We start from the raw sequence: 20,809 nt of genomic DNA on the forward strand, positions 1-20,809 counted from the left end.
ACCCTGGGAGTGTTGTTCAGCATTGAACAGCTGAACTCTGCTGTCTACCTGGCTCCACCCAGACCTTTCTGGACTTGCTTCATTGCAGAATGCAGACACTAGGAGCCCTGCCTATGGCCAAGGGGTGGGGGTGGCTTGTGACTGTGCCTCTGCTGAGTTCTGAACCCCTCCTAAGCATGCACCTGGTGTTCCCCGGATCCTGGTTGGGAACCGGCTGCATCTGGCCTTCAAGCGGCAAGTCCCAACGGAGCAGGCCCGAGCCTACGCAGAGAAGAACTGCATGACCTTCTTTGAAGTCAGCCCCCTGTGCAACTTCAACGTCATTGAGTCCTTCACTGAGCTCTCTCGTATCGTTCTTATGCGGCATGGCATGGAGAAGATCTGGAGGCCCAATCGAGGTGGGACTGAGGCTTAGTTCAACTAGAATGCTAGCTAGTGTGGAGTCATGGGGGCTGATGGTGGAGCTGCAGGTATTGATAGTACATTTAGAGTATAAGTAGTCTCTTAAGAGCTGCAGTCATGTGGCTGTCCACCCAGACCTAGAGCAAGTGATCTCTTCCTTTGCCATGCTTTGAGAGAAGAGCTCTGCACAGTCACCTGCACTGCTAATGGTCACAGAAGCAGTGTGTGCAGCTCGGCAGTATCTATCATTGTCCATGTACTTGACCAGAAGCCCTAACAATGACCTTACTCACAGGGTACTTTACAGTAGGGCTCACTGCTAGGCACAAAGATGGTTACAATGTTACCCTAATATGAAGCCACAGAGGAGAATAGAGTAACTAAATCCCTCCTTTGAGCCAAAAGAATTCTGCCAGCTATAGCCAGGCAAGACTGAATTAACCTCCAACCAGAACTATAGCAAGGGCTGTATTCCAAAGTTAGTCTGCCTCCTTACCCACCCCAGTCTTATAGAGCATCTGGACAGAGTGGCCTCTCTTAAGAACGCTTTGTAGTGTTTTCTGCTCTAAGAAGGCAGGAGGTAGGAGCCACCCAGTATACAGATAGTGGGGCATCCAGGATCCCTGAGCTGGTGAAGCCACCAGGAGTTTTGAGAGACTCAGCCAGGTTTTACAGGTAATATGAAAACCATGTACCTCTCAACAGTCCCCCTCATAAAATCTCATTACCTATCTGTTCCCTCCTCCATCTTACCCTCCCCTCACAGTTTTCAGCCTGCAGGACCTCTGCTGCCGTGCCATTGTCTCCTGTACCCCTGTGCACCTCATCGACAAGCTCCCACTACCTGTCACCATCAAGAGCCACCTCAAGTCCTTTTCCATGGCCAACGGCATGAACGCTGTCATGATGCATGGCCGCTCCTACTCCCTGGCAAGTGGGGCCGGGGGCAGTGGCAGCAAGGGCAACAGCCTTAAGAGGTCCAAGTCCATCCGTCCCCCTCAGAGTCCACCTCAGAACTGCTCTCGGAGCAACTGCAAGATCTCCTAGCGGAACCTGTGGGTTCCGCCTGTTCAGACTCGGGGCTAATGCTGGAGCACTCCTGGCTAGGCACTAGGCCCTGCTGTGTGCAGGAAGACTTGGCTACACAACCATGCCTGGGTCTCCCCAGGCTTTCCTCCACATCTGAGCTAGTGGAGGGAAGGGGCGTGCAGGGAGAGACATGCTCCACAGACCAGGCAGCAGGGCTGCTGGTGCTACGGGGACCAGGTCTGAATCAATCCTGGACTCCAGGCTGGGAGTGAGCCTGGCTCCCCTTTATTTATATGGAGAACATTTTACCTGTTTTGTACATTTTTAAAGGGCTGTCAGGGAAGCCTGGATGCCCCTCATAGCCACATCAGCCGTTGGGAAAGCTCAGGATATCAGGGAAGGAGGGGTGAAGCAGTGATGGAGAGTTTCAGCGTTGAAGCCAGATGACCTTTGGATTTATAAACACCCTTTCTGGGTGTTGATGTTGCCCAGAGGCCAGTGGGAAACAGATGGGGCCAGGGTGTGCTCCAGATGCTTCTGGCAGCAGTCTTAGCTCCAGCTTCCGTTTCTGACAAAGGTGGTCAGTATGCTGGACATAGGCAAGGCTTCTGCTCCTGAGACCTAGGAGAGAAGCTGGTTGCACCTGGGAGCCCTACTTGTATCCCTCTCCACTGTGCCCTGGCACTTTGGGTGATGTTTACTATACACTCAGTATCTCCAGGTTGAGGCAGAGCTTTCTGCAGATTTAAGTGCTTGATGGTCTTCGGTGGTATCTGAGCTTTGGGCACAAAGCCTGGGACCCCAGGGTCTAGCAGCTTGTACTCATCAACCTTGACTGTGTTTCCTAGCTACTCCTTGCCTATTGTGGCCCTTCTACCTGTAAGTTTATGTCACTGGAATCTCTTTAACTTGTTTCTTAGTGACACTCTGTGGAACAGCAGCCTCAACCATAGGGACCCACTAGCTGGAGCAACTTCTGAAGCCATGGACTATTCCTCCACAGTGCTCCTCCTACCCCAATCTGCCCTAGTCAGCCTTCTCCCCTGTGGGGTTGTTGTCCCCAGTGGATGTCCTATGTGACTGCTTTCCTGTCCTTGCCTGGTGACACAGTCCTCAGGCACGCTGGTGCTTAACTCTACCTCCTGCCCTCAGGGCCCTGGCCATAGCAGGAGCCATGACCCCTTACTGGGGACTTTCTTAGTGCACATTTCCTATGACCATCTTGCCATGGATGATACTAGGGCACTGGTAGACACAGCGCCAGCCTGCTGTTCAGGGAGGTTGGGTTAATATCTGTAGGGACAGGGCTATGGTTGTGGGAACTGCCTGATAAGCAGCAGCCCCTGGGACCTGGCCCAGAGGCTGGATACAATCAAGCATCACCTTTCCCCACCAGTCCTGTTGCTGTTGATAAGAGACCTTTTCTCTGGAATCGCGAATAGAGTGGTATAGACTTTGAGGACCTGGATTGGCCTGCGTGTACACCATCAACACTACCCTTGCTGCTGTGGACTCCACCATTCCTGGGTTCTTCATTCTTACTTCTTTGTACAGTAAATGTACTTCAGCAGTGAGCTCTTGTCTTTCTTTGTGAACATTGGTCTGGCTTCGTGGGCCTGTAGCTTGTTGGGGGTGGTGAGGGGTGTCTGACAGTGTGCTCTGCCACAGGAGCCAGCACTGCTTTGTGCCTGCCAGAATGATCCCAGGCTTTGTTAACTGTCCCCTGCAGCTGACCTTGGTGACCTGCAGCCATCCATCCACTGGGTTCACATTCCCAGTCACAAAGTAGCCAGGCCTGGTTACAAGCCACACGGTTCCTGGGGTCTAATCTTGGCCAGGCCAGCATCAGGCAGCCTCAACTATTCACAAGAGCCTTCGTTCGTAGCCTACAGCAGACTGTTTCACATAGTTTACCACTGCTTCAAGAACACATTTGCAAGTGGAACCTGGAGCTGGCACCTTTCGCAGGAAAGCATCTAGCAGGTTATGGGGCTTTGCAGGGCCCTGCTCAGCTAGGGTTATGTCTGATATACTGGAAGGCAAACCTGAATGGGGCGGTACAGTTCACTCTAAACATGGCCTCTGGCTTAGGTGCCACCTGCACTTTTCCGTAGGCGCATCCCTGCCCCCTCATCACCAGGAGTCAGCTCACCCACAGCTCTTTTGTAAGGCTGCAGACACTGGCGCCTGGTAGCCATCTCTTGATCTCCTGGGCCAGACCAGGCTCTTATTACCCTGCCTCCTGGGTCAGGGGGTCAGACAAAGGGTCACACAGACTTCTTCCTTCCTGTCTCTGAGAAAACCACTCCCTGGGGACCTCTGGACTCACAGAAAGGGTTTGGAAAGGCAGATTCCAAGCAGGCCCTTTGTCTTGCCATCAGCTTTGATCTCCCCTGCCCTCCCCCACAGTGGTAGAGTCTCTAGTCCAGTTAAAGAATGGATGCTGGCCCTCATGGTGGGTATGTGGGGCAAGGCCTGAATGTACTTAGATCCCTGAGCAACATCTAGGATGCTTGCTCTTTGAAGGATGAGCTGGCCATCCCTTGAGACATCCACATATCCAGTCCTGTGTGTGGTCAGTTTGGTGACCTCTGGACCCTTGTTTGCACTATGAACTACAGTCAGTGTCAGGAGACTGTCTTTGACCAGTGCACATAACTTTTTTGCACATCTTTTTTTTCACCCAGACAAGATAGCCATTTGGTTTTGTGCCTGCCTTGCCCATTTGAAGGAGCTGAGTGACACAGCACCCTGGCTATGCAGCCAGGAGCCCTGTTTTAGAGAAACAGGTCTATCCAGGAGGGTGAATCCTGTTGAAGTGTGCTCTCAACCGGTGAGATGGCCAAAGCATGACAGGGTTTTTTTGTTTTTGTTTTGTTTTGTTTGAGACAGTGTCTCCTTATGTAGCAAGGCTGTCCCGGCACTTACTATGTAGCTCCAGACTGGCCTCAATCTGGATCCTCCTGCTGTCACCTCCTCAGTGCTGAGATTACAGATGTGCACCACCATGCCAGGCACCCTAGCAGGTTTTTTACTCTATGCCAAGACCTGGCAGATGTGATACATGAAGGGTCCTGGAGAAGAACAGAACCTCTACCACTTGCAAGCTGAAGATGTGCCTTACTTGTACTTGTGACAGGTGCCATTCTTGGCAGCCTTTGGAGAAAACCTAGGCTAGTAGTCAGCTAGGGCTGGAGACTGGGGCTGAAGACAAAAGCTGAAATCTACCAGCCCTGCCCCTCCTCCCTGAGTAGAGGGTAGGAGGGTCTTTAAGGATACTTTGATCCCTGCTGGGTTTCAGCTTGTAGAGGGAGGGGCTCAGATTACAGCATCCCCCTCCCTGGTTTAGCTGGCCCTTCTCCGCCCCTTGGTGACCCTAGTGGTCAGTTGCTCTGAGCTTCAGGGCCTCTGGCCCCTCCCCAGCCCTTCCTCTTCTTCTGTTCCCAGTCCTATGCTGACCAGAGCCTGAGAGCCACCCACAGTGGTTGGGAGAGGGCCAGCCAGTACTTTGTGGACGGGTTCTGAAAGATCCCAGAATACCTATTCACACTGCCAGAAGGGAGCATCAGCGGTGGGCTCCAGCCTTTGAGGGGCAGGGGTCCAAGGAGTCACAGAAGAGGGTCCATTTGAGGCAGGGATAGCAATCCTAGGCCCAGGACCCTATAAGGTGGATGCCTGTAGGAAGTCCTGGCTCCACGAGTGGCTGGTGGCCACACACTCCCACCCCCTGGCCCTGTGGCCCCCATGCCTGCCCCACAGCCACTCCTGCCTCTGCTCTTTGTCTTCGTGCTCATCCATCTGACCTCGGAGACCAACCCGCTGCCAGAGCCTGGAAGCCACCCTGGCATGTGCCCCAACCAGCTCAGCCCCCACCTGTGGGTGGACGCCCAGAGCACCTGTGAGCGTGAGTGCACCAGGGACCAGGTGAGCACTGGCATCTCATGGGATCCTGGGCCCCACCCCAGCTCTTTCCTCCGTGGGGGGAGCAGACCCCAACCCTAGGAGTCCGCTTTCTCCAGGGTGTCTCCATACTCATTTCCCTGGATTTGGGGCCATGACCTGTCCAAAGGGCTCAAGGGATGCCCCCATTCTGCCCTCACCTGTCTGAAGAGTAAGAATATCTCCCATCCCTGAACTGAATGGTTTTCACCAATCCTGTCACTAACCTGCCTGAGCACATCTTTAAGTGATGTGGACCCAGGCCTCTGACCTACCCCTGCAAATGGCACCACCCTTCCCTTCCCTGCCCTACCTGTGGTCCTTTCCTCATATCCCAGACTGGGAAGGGGAGGACAAAAGAGTTCCCTAAGTGGTGCGCCCTCTGATGGCAGAGCAGCTTCTTGCACACTGCTCCATCTGCACAGCAGGGGTGCTAATGAGGCCTGCTGCGGGTGTCCGTACAGAGGATTCAGTGGGAATAAGGTGACACATATAGCCTTGCTGCTCATACTGTTCAGAAAGCACTGCCACCATTTTCCATAGGGAAACAGGCTTTGAGAGAGGCAGCCACGTCTCTGAGGGTAGTGCATGGGCAACGCTGGGAAGGGGTCAGGGTTCCACTAAACTGTCCCTGTCCCTCAGGACTGTGCGGCCTCTGAGAAGTGCTGCACCAATGTGTGTGGGCTGCAGAGCTGCGTGGCGGCCCGCTTCCCCAGTGGTGGCCCAGCTGTACCTGAGCCAGCAGCCTCCTGTGAAGGCTTCCAATGCACACAACAGGGTTCTGACTGTGACATCTGGGATGGGCAGCCAGTTTGCCGCTGCCGTGACCGCTGTGAGAAAGAACCCAGCTTCACTTGCGCTTCTGATGGCCTCACCTATTACAACCGCTGCTATATGGATGCAGAGGCCTGCCTGCGGGGTCTCCACCTGCATGTTGTGCCCTGCAAACACATTCTCAGTTGGCCACCCAGTAGCCCAGGACCACCTGAGACCACTGCTCGACCAACCCCTGGGGCTGCTCCCATGCCACCTGCCCTGTATAACAGCCCCTCACCACAGGCAGTACATGTAGGGGGAACAGCCAGCCTCCACTGTGATGTTAGTGGCCGTCCACCGCCTGCTGTGACCTGGGAGAAACAAAGCCATCAGCGGGAGAACCTGATCATGCGCCCTGACCAGATGTATGGCAATGTGGTTGTCACCAGTATTGGGCAGCTAGTGCTGTACAATGCCCAGCTGGAGGATGCAGGCCTATATACATGCACTGCACGCAATGCTGCTGGCCTGCTGCGGGCTGACTTCCCCCTCTCTGTTTTGCAGCGGGTAAATACTCAGGACAAGGACCCAGGTGTCCTGGCCCTGGCTGAGTGTCAGCCTGACACACAGGCCTGTGTTGGGCCTGTCACTCCTCACCATGTCCTTTGGCGCTTTGACCCACAGCGAGGCAGCTGCATGACCTTCCCAGCCCTCAAATGTGATGGAGCTGCCCGGGGCTTTGAGACCTATGAGGCATGCCAACAGGCCTGTGTCCGTGGCCCTGGGGATGCCTGTGCACTACCTGCGGTTCAGGGCCCCTGCCAGGGCTGGGAGCCACGCTGGGCCTACAGCCCATTGCTACAGCAGTGCCACCCCTTTGTATACAGTGGCTGTGAAGGCAATAGCAATAACTTTGAGAGCCGGGAGAGCTGTGAAGATGCTTGCCCCGTGCCACGCACACCACCCTGTCGTGCCTGCCGCCTCAAGAGCAAGCTGGCTCTGAGCTTGTGCCGTAGTGATTTTGCCATTGTGGGTCGACTCACAGAGGTACTGGAGGAGCCAGAGGCTGCAGGTGGCATTGCTCGTGTGGCCTTAGATGATGTGCTCAAAGATGAGAAGATGGGCCTCAAGTTCTTGGGCACCAAATACCTGGAGGTGACACTGACTGGCATGGACTGGGCCTGCCCATGCCCCAATGTGACAGCTGGTGATGGGCCACTGGTTATCATGGGTGAGGTTCGTGAAGGTGTGGCCATATTGGATGCTAACAGCTATGTCCGTGCTGCCAGCGAGAAGCGAGTCAAGAAGATTGCAGAGCTGCTTGAGAAGAAGGCTTGTGAGCTGCTCAACCGCTTCCAAGACTAGCTTTATCCGTAATCCCCATTCCCACCCTCCTTCCTGCTGAATAAATGTCTGTGCCTGTGGGATTCACAGCCTCTGGTTCCCTTCTAGCTGCAGTCACCCCATCACCACTGTGTTCAGTTGGAGTCCTGCGAGTTAAGGGAGCTCCAGTTTCTGCCCAAGGGTTACTAAGTAGCGCCACGTCACTCTTGGGGACCCTCCTACATACCTACAAGTTTCTCTCCGGGGACATATGAAAAAGCCAGCTCAATCCTGCTTCAGCCATCCTCCAAGCTCTAATCTTCCCTCAGACCAAACCCCCTTTGCCTTCCCACAACTATTCCCACCAAACAGTGTGGTAGAGATGCCCCACAGTGAAATGGAATGGCTTTATTTCATGGCCCATTGGGCCCAGGTTCTCTGTAGCACTGTGGCCACCAGATTAGGAGGGACTTATTTATCCCAAGGAATGACTCAGGTAGGGGCTGAGGTCTAGCTTGTACCGTGACAGATCCTTTGACAGAGATGCAGGCACATGGAAGGTAGGAAATAAGCTATTCTTTCCGGAAAATCAGGCACTTGTTGTTGGCTGGCATGTCCACCTGGAAAAATGCTTTGCTGGAGTGGCCCTTAGTCCCAGGGAGATTGCCTACCCCCCACCATTGCCCTGCCTACCATCCTCTCCAAGACCAAGCCGCTGGCCTGGCCTAGTTCCTCCAGGAGGGCTGTGTCACGAAGCCCCCACTCTGGGTTCCTACAGTTGGGGAGGGAGGAAGATGTCACTTGCAGAACTGAAGGTTTCATCCAGCCCACCTGCCCTCTGAGCCAAGCCCTTCCCCACCTAGGTCTGACCTGCATCTGAGGGTCAGGTCAAAGTCGACGTTGCTCTGGGGAGAGATCTTTCCATTGACTGCAAAGGGCTGTGGGGAGCAAGAAGACACAGTCTGTGGGCCCAAGGTCAGTTCCCATAGGACTCATTTTTAGGCTGGGACCAAGAGTATGCAAAGAACACCCTCTTTCCGCTCCCAAGAAGGAAAAGGGCAAGGACCCAGCTTCAGGGCAAGAGACTGAGAAACACCTGGACTGTTAGGGGCCTCTTAAGGTAGGGTCACTCACCCCATAGGTGATCAGCACGGCCTTGGTTTTAAGCAGCTGTCCTGCTGCTTTGAAGAGTCCCTGAAGAGAGGGAGACAGGGTAAACTGGGCGCTTGAAACTCAGGCCTGATTCAGCACATCTGCCTGTCACCATCTAGCTAGCCAGGGTCAATCTGACTTCAGAACCTGTCTGCTGAATCCGGGCAACCTTGTTTTTGTTTTCTCTATGTTGTTGCTTGTTTGGGGGCAGGTTGTAAATTTGTACAATTAAATCATTTTTCCTTCTGGAAAGGAAAAAAAGAGACTCAGGTCTCCTTTCTTGCAACACGAAAGCTGGGTTCCACAGTGTCCTTACCTCAGTGCAGTTCAGGGGGCTGATGTGGATCATATTGATGCAGAGCAACAAGTCCAGCGACCGCGGCTGGATTCCACCCCATTGCTCCCACTCCCAGGTCACGTCCAGGTACAGCGGGGCCTTCACATTGGACAACCCTTGGGCTTGGGTGGTGGCGGCAATGCTGTAGGGGGCAGCACGTGGGCAAGGGTCGGCAAGCGCCCCCCACCACTACCACCAGTGGGTCAGGGGCTAAATCCTGAGGAGCGGCCAGCGGGTACCACTTCCTCAGTCCAGCACCCAGACCTGGTCCCGCCCTCTCTTCCCGTCCGCCGCTCCCCGCTCAACCCAAGCCCGGGCAAGTGGGAGACTCCGAGCCGCCACACCTGTCCAGGCAGCGCTGGTCCACGTCTGAGGGCTGCCACTCGGCGTGCGGGAAAGCCTGTGCAAAATGTGCGGCGTGCTGGCCGGAGCCCGAGGCCACCTCGAGAACGCGAACGCCGCGCTGAGCAGGATTCACATACTGGCGGAGCACGCACAGGATGGGCTCCTTGTTTCGCTCAGCAGCCGCAGCCACCATCATCGCAGCGGTGTTGCCAACCGGGCTAGGAATGCTCGCGGGGCATGACGAGAGTTGTGGGCCAGCTTCTGCGCAGGGCACTACGGGAGTTGTAGTCGCTTGATACAGGGTAACTGTCAGGAGGCCGCTCGATTCCTTAAGGGGTCGGTGTTGGGCTTGGCTGTGGGTGTCCAGGTGTGATTTTCTCTAACATCCAGCACCTTGTTTGAGCCAGTGTTTTCAGCATATTTGTCACATTGAAAGTTTGTTGCGTCAGCGCCACACTGTCTTATGAAGGGTGTTCAGATTACAAAACAAAAAGAGTAACTGCGCCGCCCGGGAATCGAACCCGGGTCGCAAGAATGGGAATCTTGCATGATACCACTACACCAGCGGCGCTGTTGAGCGGTGCATCAGTCCACAGAGTATACGAAGTGTGACGTAGGCTGGCCAATGCAGTAGCATTGCGCATGCGTCTTTTCTACTGTGTACCACTTTTTGGTTGACAAGAATTTGTTGGACGCGCTAGCCCAACCCACCGGATCCCTTAGTGTTGCTGGTGATCGAAAGGAGAAAAGGTGGGGACGCCAGATTTATAGACAGCCAGGATTGAGTTCTGCACCGTGGAAACCATAGCAGCCGCGAGCACTTGGAAGTTGAAGCTGCGGTCAGGTCCTGACGTTCGGACTGGCCAGGCTTTGAGGGCGTGGTGGTAGTGGGTGGCAACAGAGTGGAACTTCCGAACCCTAGATGCCGGAATCCTCAAGTCGGGGAGCGCTGGGGTTCAGATGAGCTTTGTGTGACATTGAGACGGCTGGCCCCAGCTCGATAGCAGGAGGTGGGCAATGGCCAGTGAAGTGAAGTTGGAGACGACGAGTGTGCAGACGAGTACTTTGCTGGTGGTCCCCTGAAGCACGCCCGGGTTGTGGGGGTATCCATGTCTAAGACGGGCTGGATTTTAGAAAGTGACCCAACTTCCGAGGCCAGATGTCAGTAGTTTACATGGGCTACTCTTGTCCTCATGCTACAGCATGGCTCCTGCTTAGGGTTGCTGTTGAGGTGTCTGTCCAAAGTGTGTTTGGTCAGCTGGGGTGGCCAGCGTGTGTGTAGACAAGACTGAAGAATCTGAAAAGAGGTCTGAGTCATTTACTAAAATTATACAAGGCCCAAAAGAAGCCTTCACTGATTGTTTGCAAAGATTGACCTCAATTGTAAATAGAATGATATCAGATCCAGAAGTCAGATTAATATGAATAGAAGTTTTGGCTTTTGAAAATGCTAATTCAGAATGAAAAGGGGTGATTAGGCCCTTAAGGCAAGTTCGGCACCAATAGATAAATTAATTAGAAATACAGCCGCTATTGGATCTCATAGGTATTATGCAACTTTAATAGAAGAAGTAATCTCTAAAGTTTTAAGAAAAATCAAACTGTCAGATGTCTTGACTGTAGCAAGCAAGGTTATTTCAAAAGGGATTGTACGCAAGGTGTTCCTAGAAACAATGTATTTTCTAGAGATTGTACAAAGAGAAGGGCGCAGCCTTCTGGAGTACGCAGAAGGTGTGGCAAAGCATTGGACCAATGAATACAGTGCACAATGAATACAGTCAACAAGGCACAAACAAGCCCTAGGGGGCTTCTCAAAAGGCATTGATATCAAATTCAAGTCTGCCTTTGCAGGTTAGCCTTTGCAATACACCTTTATTAGAAGTTATGCCACTGGGCGATGGTGGCCCACACCTTTAATCCCAGCACTCAGAAGGCAGAGGCAGGCGGGTCTCTAAATTCAAGGCTAGCCTAGTATGCTAGAGTGAGTTACAGGACAGGTTCCAAAGCTACACAGAAAAACCCTGAGGGCACTAAATCTCATGAGGGCTGGTTGTGAGCCACCATATGGTTACTAGGAATTGGACTCAGGACCTCTGGAAGAGCAGACGGTGCCCTTAACAGCTGAACCATCTCTCCAGCTCCCTAGTTGCACTTTTAAAAGAGATGTTTAATAAACAGAAAGGGGCAACAAAGACCCCCAGAGATAGATTGTATAGTACTTTTTTTTTTCTTCTTCAAGACAGGGTTGCTCTGTGAAACAGTCCTGAGATGGTCCAGCCTCACAGACGACCCCAGCCCGGACTTCAGATAAGCTCTTCACTTTCTCATCACACAGAGACTGGACAACAAATGATACAGCTAGCTCTCCCAGGACTTGACCATTATCCCAGTTATTTTAGGGCCTCCTAAAGATACTGTCATCACCAAGCAACAGGAAGTAATTTTAAGAACACAATACCCACATTCCTGAGAGGCAGGGTGGGTGGGTTTTGGTTGTTTGGTAGGTTATGGATGTTTGTCATCATTTAGGGGGATTTGTTACAAGTTGTTATTGGTGATAGTCAGAAAGAGAATTAAATAAAGGAAATTAGATTCAGGGATCTCTTTCTTTTTTCTTTCTTTCTTTCTTTCTCTCTTTCCTCCATCTCCCTTATTTAGACAAATGGGGGTGAGGGATGGAAAAAGGGGGTATAGGAATGATAGGATAGAAGAGTAAATTATTGAATCTACTTTTTGCATTTTACATTAGTGTAATTCTTTTTGTTTTTGTTTTTTACTCTTCAGGAGCCCACCACCTAGGTCCAAATAAATACACAGAGACTTATTCTTACTTATGAGTGCCTGGCCTTAGCTTGGCTTGTTTCTAGCCAGCTTATCTAACTTAACTTAATCAGTTTCCTCTTCTACATTTTGCCTCTGGGCTTTTTGCCTTTATTCTGTATTTCTTTTTTTAATTTTTAATGATTTATTTATCTTTATTTTATGTTCATTGGTGTGAAGGTGTCAGATCCCCTGGAACTGGATTTTCAGACAGTTGTGAGCTGTCTAAATGCGGGTGCTGGGAATTGAACCCGGGCCCTCTGGAAGAGCAGTCAGTGCTCTTAACCGCTGAGCCATTTCTCCAGCCCCTATTCTGTATTTCTTTACTTTTTACTCTGTGGCTGGCTGTGTGGACAGGTGGCTGGCCCCTGGTGGTCTCCTCTCCTACTCCTTTTCATACTCCTCCCTCCCCTCCTTCTCTCCAGCCCAGATTTCTCCTCCTATTTATTGTCTGCCTGGCAGCTCTGCCTATTTTTCTCTTCTGCCTATTGGCCATTCAGTTCTTTATTAGACCAATCAGGTGTTTTAGGCAGGCAAAGTAACACAGCTTGACAGAGTTAAAGAAATGCAACATAAAAGAATGCAACACATCTTAAACTAATATTCCACAACATATTGGTATGGATTTTTGTACAAATTTAATGTTATTTTTGTTACAACATACTGTATATGTCTCTATTCTTGTTTAAGGTATCGTACCTTATTCGACTCATTCAAAATGTAATCTAAAGTTCTAGTCCTTGAAAGCCACTATTACAAACTGTTTAGGATAATTAAGAAATGCAGGTTAGTCGTCACCTATAACAATCAAACTTGTAGTCATGTTAGTTATGTTTTCAAGGTTAAGCAGAGATGTAGTTCAGATAAGTGGTCTTCAAACACTTCAGAGATCTACAAAATATGACATTAAAATGTTTTAATAACATAAGGCTTTTCATGAAAGTAAGGCATGTTTACCCCTGGCAGCACTACTCTACTTCAAAGATGAGGAGCATTGAAGAACATAGAAATGGATTTTGCTTTAGTGTGGCAAAGTAAGTCACTGGGCAAGAAACTGCTGTTGCCTCGACTGTTAACAGTGTGCTGTCCAGATTGGACAAGCAGGACAAAAAGAAAGTGACTGTCAACCTTTGCCAAGACAAGGGAAGTCAGTCCTTCAAAATTCCTCCTTCACAGAAAAATTTGTCAGATATTCTAGGACTATAGGCCAAAGACTGATGCTCCAGTATCATAGATGAACATTGGGTTACTGTCCAGGTAGCCAGATGTTTCTGTCATTTTTTTTTAATAATTTATTTTGGCCAGGTAGTGGTGGCCTTTAATCCCACCACTTGGGAGGCAGAGTCAGACCGATCTTGTGCAGCCTGGGCTATCAAGTGAGTTCCAGGACAAGCTCCAAAGCTAGACAGAGAAACCCTATCTTGGACAAAAAAAAAAAAAAAAAAAAAAAAGCTTAAGTTGTTTATCTAAAAAAAAAAAATGGTTTGGGGGCTGGAGAGATGGCTCAGAGGTTAAGAGCACTGGCTGCTCTTCCACAGGTCCTGAGTTCAATTCCCAGCAACCACATGGTGCCTCACAACCATCTATAATGATATCTGGTGCCCTCTTCTGGCCTGCAGGGATATACATGCAGACAGAACACTGTATATATAATAAATAAATAAAATAAAATAAAAAAATAAAAATAAATAAAAAATGGTTTAAGGTATAAAAAATTTAGGTTGGTAATACAATTTATAATAAAAAATGATTTCGGTGCAAAACTTTGGACTCATCAAGATAGGATAGATAATAGAGTAGTTTTTCCAAAATTGCCAAATACAAATGGACTAGACACTGTGAATGTAATTCTTTTTATGGTTTTTGGTTTTTTGAGACAGGGTTTCTCTATGTAGCCCTGGCTGTCCTGGAATTCCCTCTGTAGAACAGGATGTCCTCAAACTCACAGAGATTTGCCTGCCTATGCCTCCCAAGTGCTGGGATTAAATAAAGGTGTGCACCATCATTACCCAGCTGTTAATGTAATTCTTACCTGATTACTGTTCTTATTGTATATAGTTCATTGATATTAGAGAAAGAGCCTTGTATTGGACTAAAAGGAGAGGTGTTGAGCTTCTTGTCTCTGTTTTACTTCTGCCTAAGACACCTTCTGATTGATTTAAAAAAAAAAAAAGCTGAACAGCCAGCCAGGCGGTGGTGGCACAGGCCTTTAATCCCAGCACTGGGAGGCAGAGGCAGGCAGATCTCTATGAGTTCAAGGCCAGTTCCGGTCTACAAGAGCTAGTTCCAGGACAGGCACCAAAGCTACAGAGAAACCCTGTCTCAAAATAAACAAACAAAAAGGGCTGAACAGCCAATAGCTAGGCAAGAGAGGATAGACTTCCAGATAGAGATAAGAACTCTGGGAAAGGGGGCTGGGGAGATGGCTCAGAGTTAACAGCATTTACTGTTCAATTCCCAGCAACCATCTTACAACCATCTATAAGGAGATCTGATGCTCTACTTCTGGTGTGCAAGAAAACGTGCAGACGGGACACTGTATACATAATAAATAAAATAAATTTAAAAAGAAAAAGTCTCAGCAAAAACAAAACAAAAAAAACCAACCCACAAAACTCTGGAAAAGATTCTAGGAAAGAATCTGAGGCTGGCAATTCACAGGTAGAAGAAGTCAGATGTGCGGTGCTGTGGAGAAGTAACAAGCCACATGGCAGAATGTAGGTTAATAGAACAGGTTAACAGGTTAAGTTTTAAGAGCTAATCAGGAGCAAGCTTAAGGTAAGGCCAAGTTTTCATAATTAATAAAAAGTCTTGGGGGCGCCAGGCAGTGGTAGCGCAGGCCTTTAATCCTAGGACTCGGGAGGCAGAGGCGGGGGGGGGGGGGGGGGGGGGGGGGGGGGGGGCTCTGAGCTACGGAGAAATCCTGTCTCGAGAAAAAAAAAAGTCTTGGGGGCTAGAGAGATGGCTTGGTGGTTAAGGACACTGGCTGCTTTTCCATAGGACTTGGGTTCAAATCCCAGCACCCACATGGCAGCTCACTGTCTGCAACTTCAATCCTGGGGGTTCTGATATCCTTTTCTGGGTTTCTTGCCACCAGGCACCCTGTAGTATAGAGACATTCATTCAAGCAGAACACCCATACACATAAAATTATTAACATTTTTTAAAAAGTCTCCATGTCACTATTTGGGAGCTGGCAGTCCAAAGAAGACAGAAGTATCCTGAAGTTCAACCGTTTACTCACTCTGAGCAGCCCCCAACAAGTGGATATGAATATCTGACATTGGAGGTGACCCTGAAGGGGCCTGCAACAGGCTCTCCCCAGCCTCTGGTTCCCTGGCCTACTTTTCCATAGATTCTTCATGGGATTTTATTCAGGGATGTGGTGTGGTGTGAGTGTCTTCCAAATGTCCAAGTTCAGGAGAAGTTGAGGATAGCCCTTTCTCTCCTTCAAAGTGCAACACTGTTCTGAACCCCCTAACTCAAGGGGATCCACAGGAAGAGGGCCTGTGATAGCCAAGAACCTACTTAAACTCCAGTTGGGATTCTCTAGGCACTGGGTATGGGGAGGGCAGACGGACAAACCTAAGATTGATCTTCCTTCTTCCCCTCTCCCAGTGATACTGACTTAAAGAACAGTGCCCAACAAAATGTTTAAGGGATCTTGGCCTCTGGTTAATACCTTCCTGTAGGAGTCGCTGCTCTGGGATGGGTGTTGGATGGGTCAATGCTTTCCCTAGGTAAAAAAGTCGGTACATAGATGTCATTAGATGGGACAGGAGGCTTTGCTTGCAGTTGGCCTGTGTGGGCACCTACATCCTAAAAAGCCTGAGCGCTCCATGCTGGCCATGGTCTGGACTCTGTGAGGTGGACTCTCCTTGGGTAGCCATACGGAGCAGAATTGTTGAGGCTGGATTCCCGCCAAGAAGTGCCGGCTTCTGGAGCTGATTTCGGCTTTTCCAAATGAGCTTATTTTTATTACCAAATTATCAGGGCCCTTGAGAGTATTAGGTCCTGGATTTTTGTGGCCCTCCTATACTCCCCTGTCCTCAACTTGTCCTGGCTCTCCTCTCTGGGCCTACTTCTTCTTCCTGTTCCTTTTTGTCTTGGGGTATGGCGTACAGGCGGGACTTGGGCAACACTTGTGTGAGCGTCCAGTTCCACTACACTTCTTCCCTACCAGTGGCTTGTCTCACCACACCCTGAACTGAGCACGGCTCAACTTCTTTGGCCCAGTGCCATGTGTTTGTAGTTACTATCTTTAACCCAAGGAGAGTCCATTGTCATTGAGGTTTCTCCCCAAGTCCTTGCTGTTGCCCTTCTCCACGCCTTGCTATGCCTTCTGTGGTTACTGTAACAAATTAGCTGGGCTTTAGTAGAGTGGCCGGTGTGGGCGTTCCCTGTAATTGGAGAGGGAAATGCTTCAGCTCCGGGAATGAGCTGGTAGAAAACAACTGGGTGATGCTGATGCTGTGGCATCTTATGTGTAAGATAAAGTCTACAGGCCCCGTCAATGTGGCAGATTACCTGAAGGGGGTTTCGACCAATCCAGCCAAGGGATGTCATGTGCGTCATGATATGCTGGGAGAAAAGGGAGACTTCACAACTTCACCCGAAATGAGTCCAATCTTTGGGGAGCTGCTAAGGATATGGTCCCTTAGTGAATGGATGATCTCTAGAAAAAGTACAGCTTTCCAGCTGGTGGAACTGGGTCCAGGTCGGGGTACCCCGCTGGAGATATTCTAAGGGTATTCAGTCATCTTGGGTCTGTATTAAAATATGATTGACAGAATACAGACAATTCTCCCACACCATTTCCCTCTTTTTTCTTTTAAACAAAGGAAAATACCCATAGTCCATTTGTTGGGAATGTGGGCGTAGTATTTCAGGCTACTTCCTGCTGGTTGGGGGCGCTGATGATCTTATGGGGACCTAAAGAAAATTTAGAGTTATAATCAAATCCTGACTGGAGTATCCTGTGAGTCTTGATCATCTCAGGCAGCAGTCTTGAATCTGTTCTGGATGTAGACCTCTGTCATCTGGGTCATCTGTTCCTATCGGAGATTTCTCAGGTGGTCTTCCTTTTTCGAACCTGATTTTTCTTAATTCAGAATGAATCCACAGCTTCTCATTTTTCTGTGGAAACAAAAGCAAAATCTCTTCTCCAAAGTAGCATACCTTTTGACTTTAATTTAGAAGCCAAGGTATTTTCAAAATATCTATCTTGGATTAATTCAGCAGCATTTATAAGCAAATATCTTCTAGCAGCTGTTGCTCCTTCCTCAGCATTCAAACAATTCAAAGAGAGCATAATAACACACAGTATCAAGATTCTCTGTGCATTTTCCATCTTTATTTTAACCTCTATTTCTTCTATTTTTACTTTTACTTTTTGAGACAGGCTCTCTGTATATCTTTGTCCTGGAATAATTCTGTAGACCAGGCTGTCCTTGAACTCACAGAGATCCCTTTGTCTCTGCCTCCCCAGTGCTGGGATTAAAGGCGAGTGCTACCACACCTTAAACTCACAGAGATCTGTCTGTCTCTGCTTCCCAGGCATTGGGATTAAAGGTGTGTACTACCACACCCAACTACTCTCTTTCTTTCTTTTTACTTTAAGAACTTTAACTTTTATCCTGCATATATTTTTAACACACTAAACCGTTTTGAGGTTTTCTTCCTCCTTGAATCTCTCTTTACTGTATATCTCTCTTTTTCTGATCACATGAGCCTTTAATTTACTAAGCAATATCGGTAGGACTAAAGCCGTGACTTTGACAGCTAGATTCAGTCCATTCCTTAGCTTTCCAGCATCATGGCTGAGATACCAGCCAGAGCTGTGTTTACTGCCACAACTCTATGGTGTTTCAAGGTCCTTGCCAGCAAGCAAGCTGCATCATTCTGCTCACAGACCACACTCAATAGGACTGCCTGCCTGAAAGAGTCAGAGTTTGCCCTGGCAGGACGGCCCAGAAAGCCAGCATTTTAAAACGGCGCAGCTTTTTTCCTGCAATGGCTGAAAACTGAAAAGCATGCGTTCAGCTTTTCATCAACACCATTTAAGTGTTTCGTGGCAGGACCTCTTTAAAGAGCTGCAAGGTTTTGCAGCTAAAGCTGAGTCAGGAAGCCTCTCTTAGATGAGAGTGCTTGCTTGCCTCTAGCAAGCAGAGAAGACCTGAGAAATTGCTGCCACCAAGAAACCATGCTTTACTCTATTCTTTTTCAAGCTTTCTCAGGCTTTCTGTGGATTCAGTTATCCACGTCTGGGTGCCATACAGAAAACACAAACAAGCAGGCCCTACATGCTACAGGTCTGTGCTAAAAAACTGTGACATTTCAATCCACCTAGTAGAGGTGAGCCAAAAATTAAATGAGATCCAAGCATCGACATTGGGAAGAAGCTCCCTTTGAAGAGAGATGTTGAATCCCTGGTGTTCATGGGAAGTGTCAGCAAGTCTGGGATTCCCGTCTCCTGGTACTGAGATCTGAAGGATATTCCCAAAGGATGTGGCTTTTCTCTCACACATGGGTTTTTTTTTTGATGTTCTTCCCGTGCATAAATTTCAGAAAACACCACAAGGATGGAGGGAAGTGCTTGTTGATATCAGCCCACACATTTCTGATAAACTGAGGTTTGGTGTGGGACGTCCTGTGTATGTGTTGCTTTTATTGGTTAATGAATAAAGAAGCTGCTTTCGGTCAATGGCTTAACAGAATATAGCCAGGCTGGAAGAGATATATAGAGAGAAAGTAGGCAGAGTCAAGAAGTCACATAGTCCTGCCAGAGACAGACGCGCTGGAACCTTGCCGGTAAGCCATAGCCACGTGGTGATACACAGATTAATAGAAATGGGTTAACCAAAGATATAAGAGCTTAAGTGACTGGTCAAGGAGTGATTTCAATAATATAGTTTCTGTGTGATTATTTCGGGAGTTTGGGTGGCCGGGAAATGAACAAATGGCCGCATACTACAGAGGTTCGGCTTGGCTTCTTGTCCAACCCCAGCATAAGCCTTCATAGAACATGATGAAAGAAGGAACCATGTAAAAGTCTATCCCCATGCTGGGATGATTATACAGGAACGTTCTCAAGGCATTGCACTAACTGGAGGCGCTGCCCTGAGTGCTGACTACGATCATGATGGAACAGAGACAGACACCTTCAGAGGCTCCTGTGGACTCCAGCTTCACGGTGTCTTAATTCTCTAGGAACAGCCGACCTAATGAGGACTTCAGTTAGCTGTGCAGAATGGCGCAGGGAGAAGTAGCCTCTCTGGGTCCAGTAGAGCAATGGACATTTGTACAAAACGTGGGCATTGACATCCGGCTGAAGGGTTTTTTTTTAAAGATATATTTATTTATTATGTACACAGTATTCTGTCTGCACACCAGAAGAGGGCACCAGGTCTCATTACAGATGGTTGTGAGCCACCATGTGGTTGCTGGGAATTGAACTCAGGACCTCTCGAAGAGCAATCAGCGCTCTTAACCTCTGAGCCGTCTCTCCAGCCCCCTGAAGGTTTTTTTTTTAGATAAAGCAGACGAGGCATCTGTGAAGCAACAGTTACTCCAGGGATATGATATGTTAATGAACCCTCAAAAGATGGGAGAAAGATTCAACTTCTTTGCCTTGCTACCTCATCAGAGACTTCATGGCGCAAGTCACGAGAAAAATGCCTGTCAGTCAAACCCCGCACCCCCCCCCCCCCCCCGCATCAACTGTAGCTGGGTTTGATGAACTTGTTTGGCAGTGATAGTTCAGTTTGAACTTTTTATTCCTCAGTGTGCTTTAAAAATCAAAATAAAAGGGGCTGGAGAGATGGCTCAGTGGTTAATAGCATTGCCTGCTCTTCCAAAGGTCCTGAGTTCAATTCCCAGCAACCACATGGTGGCTCACAACCATCTGTAATGAGGTCTGGTGCCCTCTTCTGGCCTGCAGACATACACACAGACAGAATATTGTATACATAATAAATAAATAAAGAATGTCTAGGATCAAAGCCCAAAAAACTTAAAAAAAAATCAAAATAGGGCTGGAGAGATGGCTCAGAGGTTAAGAGCACTGACTGCTCTTCCAGGGGTCCTGAGTTCAATTCCAAGCAACCACATGGTGGCTCACAACCATCTGTAATGAGATCTGGTGCCCTCTTCTGGCATGCGGGCATACAGGGAAGCAGGATATTGTATACATAATAAATAAATAAAATCTTAGGAAAAAAAAATCAAAATAAAAGAAACTCATTTTGTATATTGAAGATTATGTAATGTTCAAACTATCTCTTTGCAGTCAATAAGGTAGCTTCTTTTATATTAAAAAAAATTAACCCAAAGCTTGGCAGTTGAAATCAAATTCATTTTGTTATAGTTCTGGAGATCAGAATACCATAAAAAGGTTTGGGTCATTATCAATACCCTCAGCTTTGGTCACAACTTCAGCCTCTGCTTCATTTTCATACCTGCTGCTCTGTGTCCAGGTCCCCATCTCTTTCTCTGAAAAGATACTAGTCAGGGGATGGAGCATTCGTCCAGTTCCACCTCTCTTATGGCTCTAGCTGTGATCTTCCTTAGCCCTTACCTGCCAGATATCAGCCTTCACTGCTGGTACCTCACCAAGGCTCCATCCTCTTGCAGCAGAGGGTCTAGCGCATCTTGAAAGACTTCACAGGTGAGATCAACCCCTAACAGGCTGTCTGCCCCTCCAGCATG

At 48.9% G+C, this 20,809-nt stretch overlaps 3 protein-coding genes, 1 non-coding gene and 1 pseudogene across 7 annotated transcripts in view; 3 read left to right on the plus strand and 2 right to left on the minus strand.

Annotated features, from left to right (window-relative positions):
* Nucleotides 1-3,005, plus strand: part of Rab40c (RAB40C, member RAS oncogene family) — a 38,893-nt gene extending 35,888 nt beyond the window's left edge. For 2 of the 3 annotated variants that reach the window (XM_085694805.2, XM_048436099.2), the window contains exons 6-7: nucleotides 176-398; nucleotides 1,169-3,005. In XM_085694805.2, the coding sequence (XP_085550931.1) occupies nucleotides 176-398; nucleotides 1,169-1,449 (504 nt within the window). In that variant the 3' untranslated portion in view covers nucleotides 1,450-3,005. The remainder of the gene's footprint in view (nucleotides 1-175; nucleotides 399-1,168) is intronic. The other variant, XM_085694806.2, reaches the window with a different exon arrangement.
* A 141-nt stretch (nucleotides 3,006-3,146) lies between these two features.
* Nucleotides 3,147-7,553, plus strand: Wfikkn1 (WAP, follistatin/kazal, immunoglobulin, kunitz and netrin domain containing 1). The gene is made up of 2 exons (XM_048436097.3): nucleotides 3,147-5,355; nucleotides 6,013-7,553. Exons 1-2 carry the CDS (start codon nucleotides 5,176-5,178, stop codon nucleotides 7,489-7,491), a joined length of 1,659 nt encoding a protein of 552 aa, XP_048292054.1. The 5' UTR covers nucleotides 3,147-5,175; the 3' UTR covers nucleotides 7,492-7,553.
* A 289-nt stretch (nucleotides 7,554-7,842) lies between these two features.
* Mettl26 (methyltransferase like 26) lies at nucleotides 7,843-9,518 on the minus strand. Of its 2 annotated transcripts, none has more exons than XM_048436103.3 (6): nucleotides 9,283-9,518; nucleotides 8,918-9,080; nucleotides 8,584-8,643; nucleotides 8,309-8,387; nucleotides 8,143-8,221; nucleotides 7,843-8,069 (listed from the first exon to the last, which is right to left on the minus strand). In XM_048436103.3, the coding sequence occupies exons 1-5, from the start codon at nucleotides 9,477-9,479 to the stop codon at nucleotides 8,175-8,177; spliced, it is 546 nt and encodes a 181-aa protein (XP_048292060.1). In that variant the 5' UTR covers nucleotides 9,480-9,518; the 3' UTR covers nucleotides 7,843-8,069; nucleotides 8,143-8,174. The 2 variants fall into 2 exon arrangements, with proteins under 2 accessions (XP_048292060.1, XP_048292059.1); XM_048436102.3 differs by having other exon boundaries at nucleotides 8,320-8,387; nucleotides 9,283-9,517.
* Nucleotides 9,519-9,783: 265 nt separating this feature from the next.
* Trnag-ccc (transfer RNA glycine (anticodon CCC)) lies at nucleotides 9,784-9,854 on the minus strand. The gene has a single exon. It is a non-coding gene; the product is annotated as a tRNA-Gly (tRNA).
* A 6,362-nt stretch (nucleotides 9,855-16,216) lies between these two features.
* On the plus strand, nucleotides 16,217-19,838 carry LOC125401526 (protein arginine methyltransferase NDUFAF7, mitochondrial-like; annotated as a pseudogene).
* The last annotated feature ends 971 nt before the right edge of the window (nucleotides 19,839-20,809 follow it).

The sequence above is a fragment of the Myodes glareolus genome, chromosome 9 (assembly GCF_982192425.1).
Source record: "Myodes glareolus chromosome 9, mMyoGla1.1, whole genome shotgun sequence".
NCBI classification, from domain to species: domain Eukaryota; kingdom Metazoa; phylum Chordata; class Mammalia; order Rodentia; family Cricetidae; genus Myodes; species Myodes glareolus.

What these genes read in the sequence shown, in the direction of transcription:
- Wfikkn1 (XM_048436097.3), top strand. Translation starts at nt 5,176, where the DNA reads ATGCCTGCCCCACAGCCACTCCTGCCTCTGCTCTTTGTCTTCGTGCTC. An exon ending in GTGAGTGCACCAGGGACCAG is followed by an intron (nt 5,356 to 6,012) that starts GTGAGCACTGGC and finishes CCTGTCCCTCAG; the next exon opens with GACTGTGCGGCCTCTGAGAA.
- Mettl26 (XM_048436102.3), bottom strand. Translation starts at nt 9,479, where the DNA reads ATGATGGTGGCTGCGGCTGCTGAGCGAAACAAGGAGCCCATCCTGTGC. An exon ending in GACCTGACCCTCAGATGCAG is followed by an intron (nt 8,222 to 8,319) that starts GTCAGACCTAGG and finishes CCCCAACTGTAG; the next exon opens with GAACCCAGAGTGGGGGCTTC. An exon ending in GCTTGGTCTTGGAGAGGATG is followed by an intron (nt 8,070 to 8,142) that starts GTAGGCAGGGCA and finishes GCATTTTTCCAG; the next exon opens with GTGGACATGCCAGCCAACAA.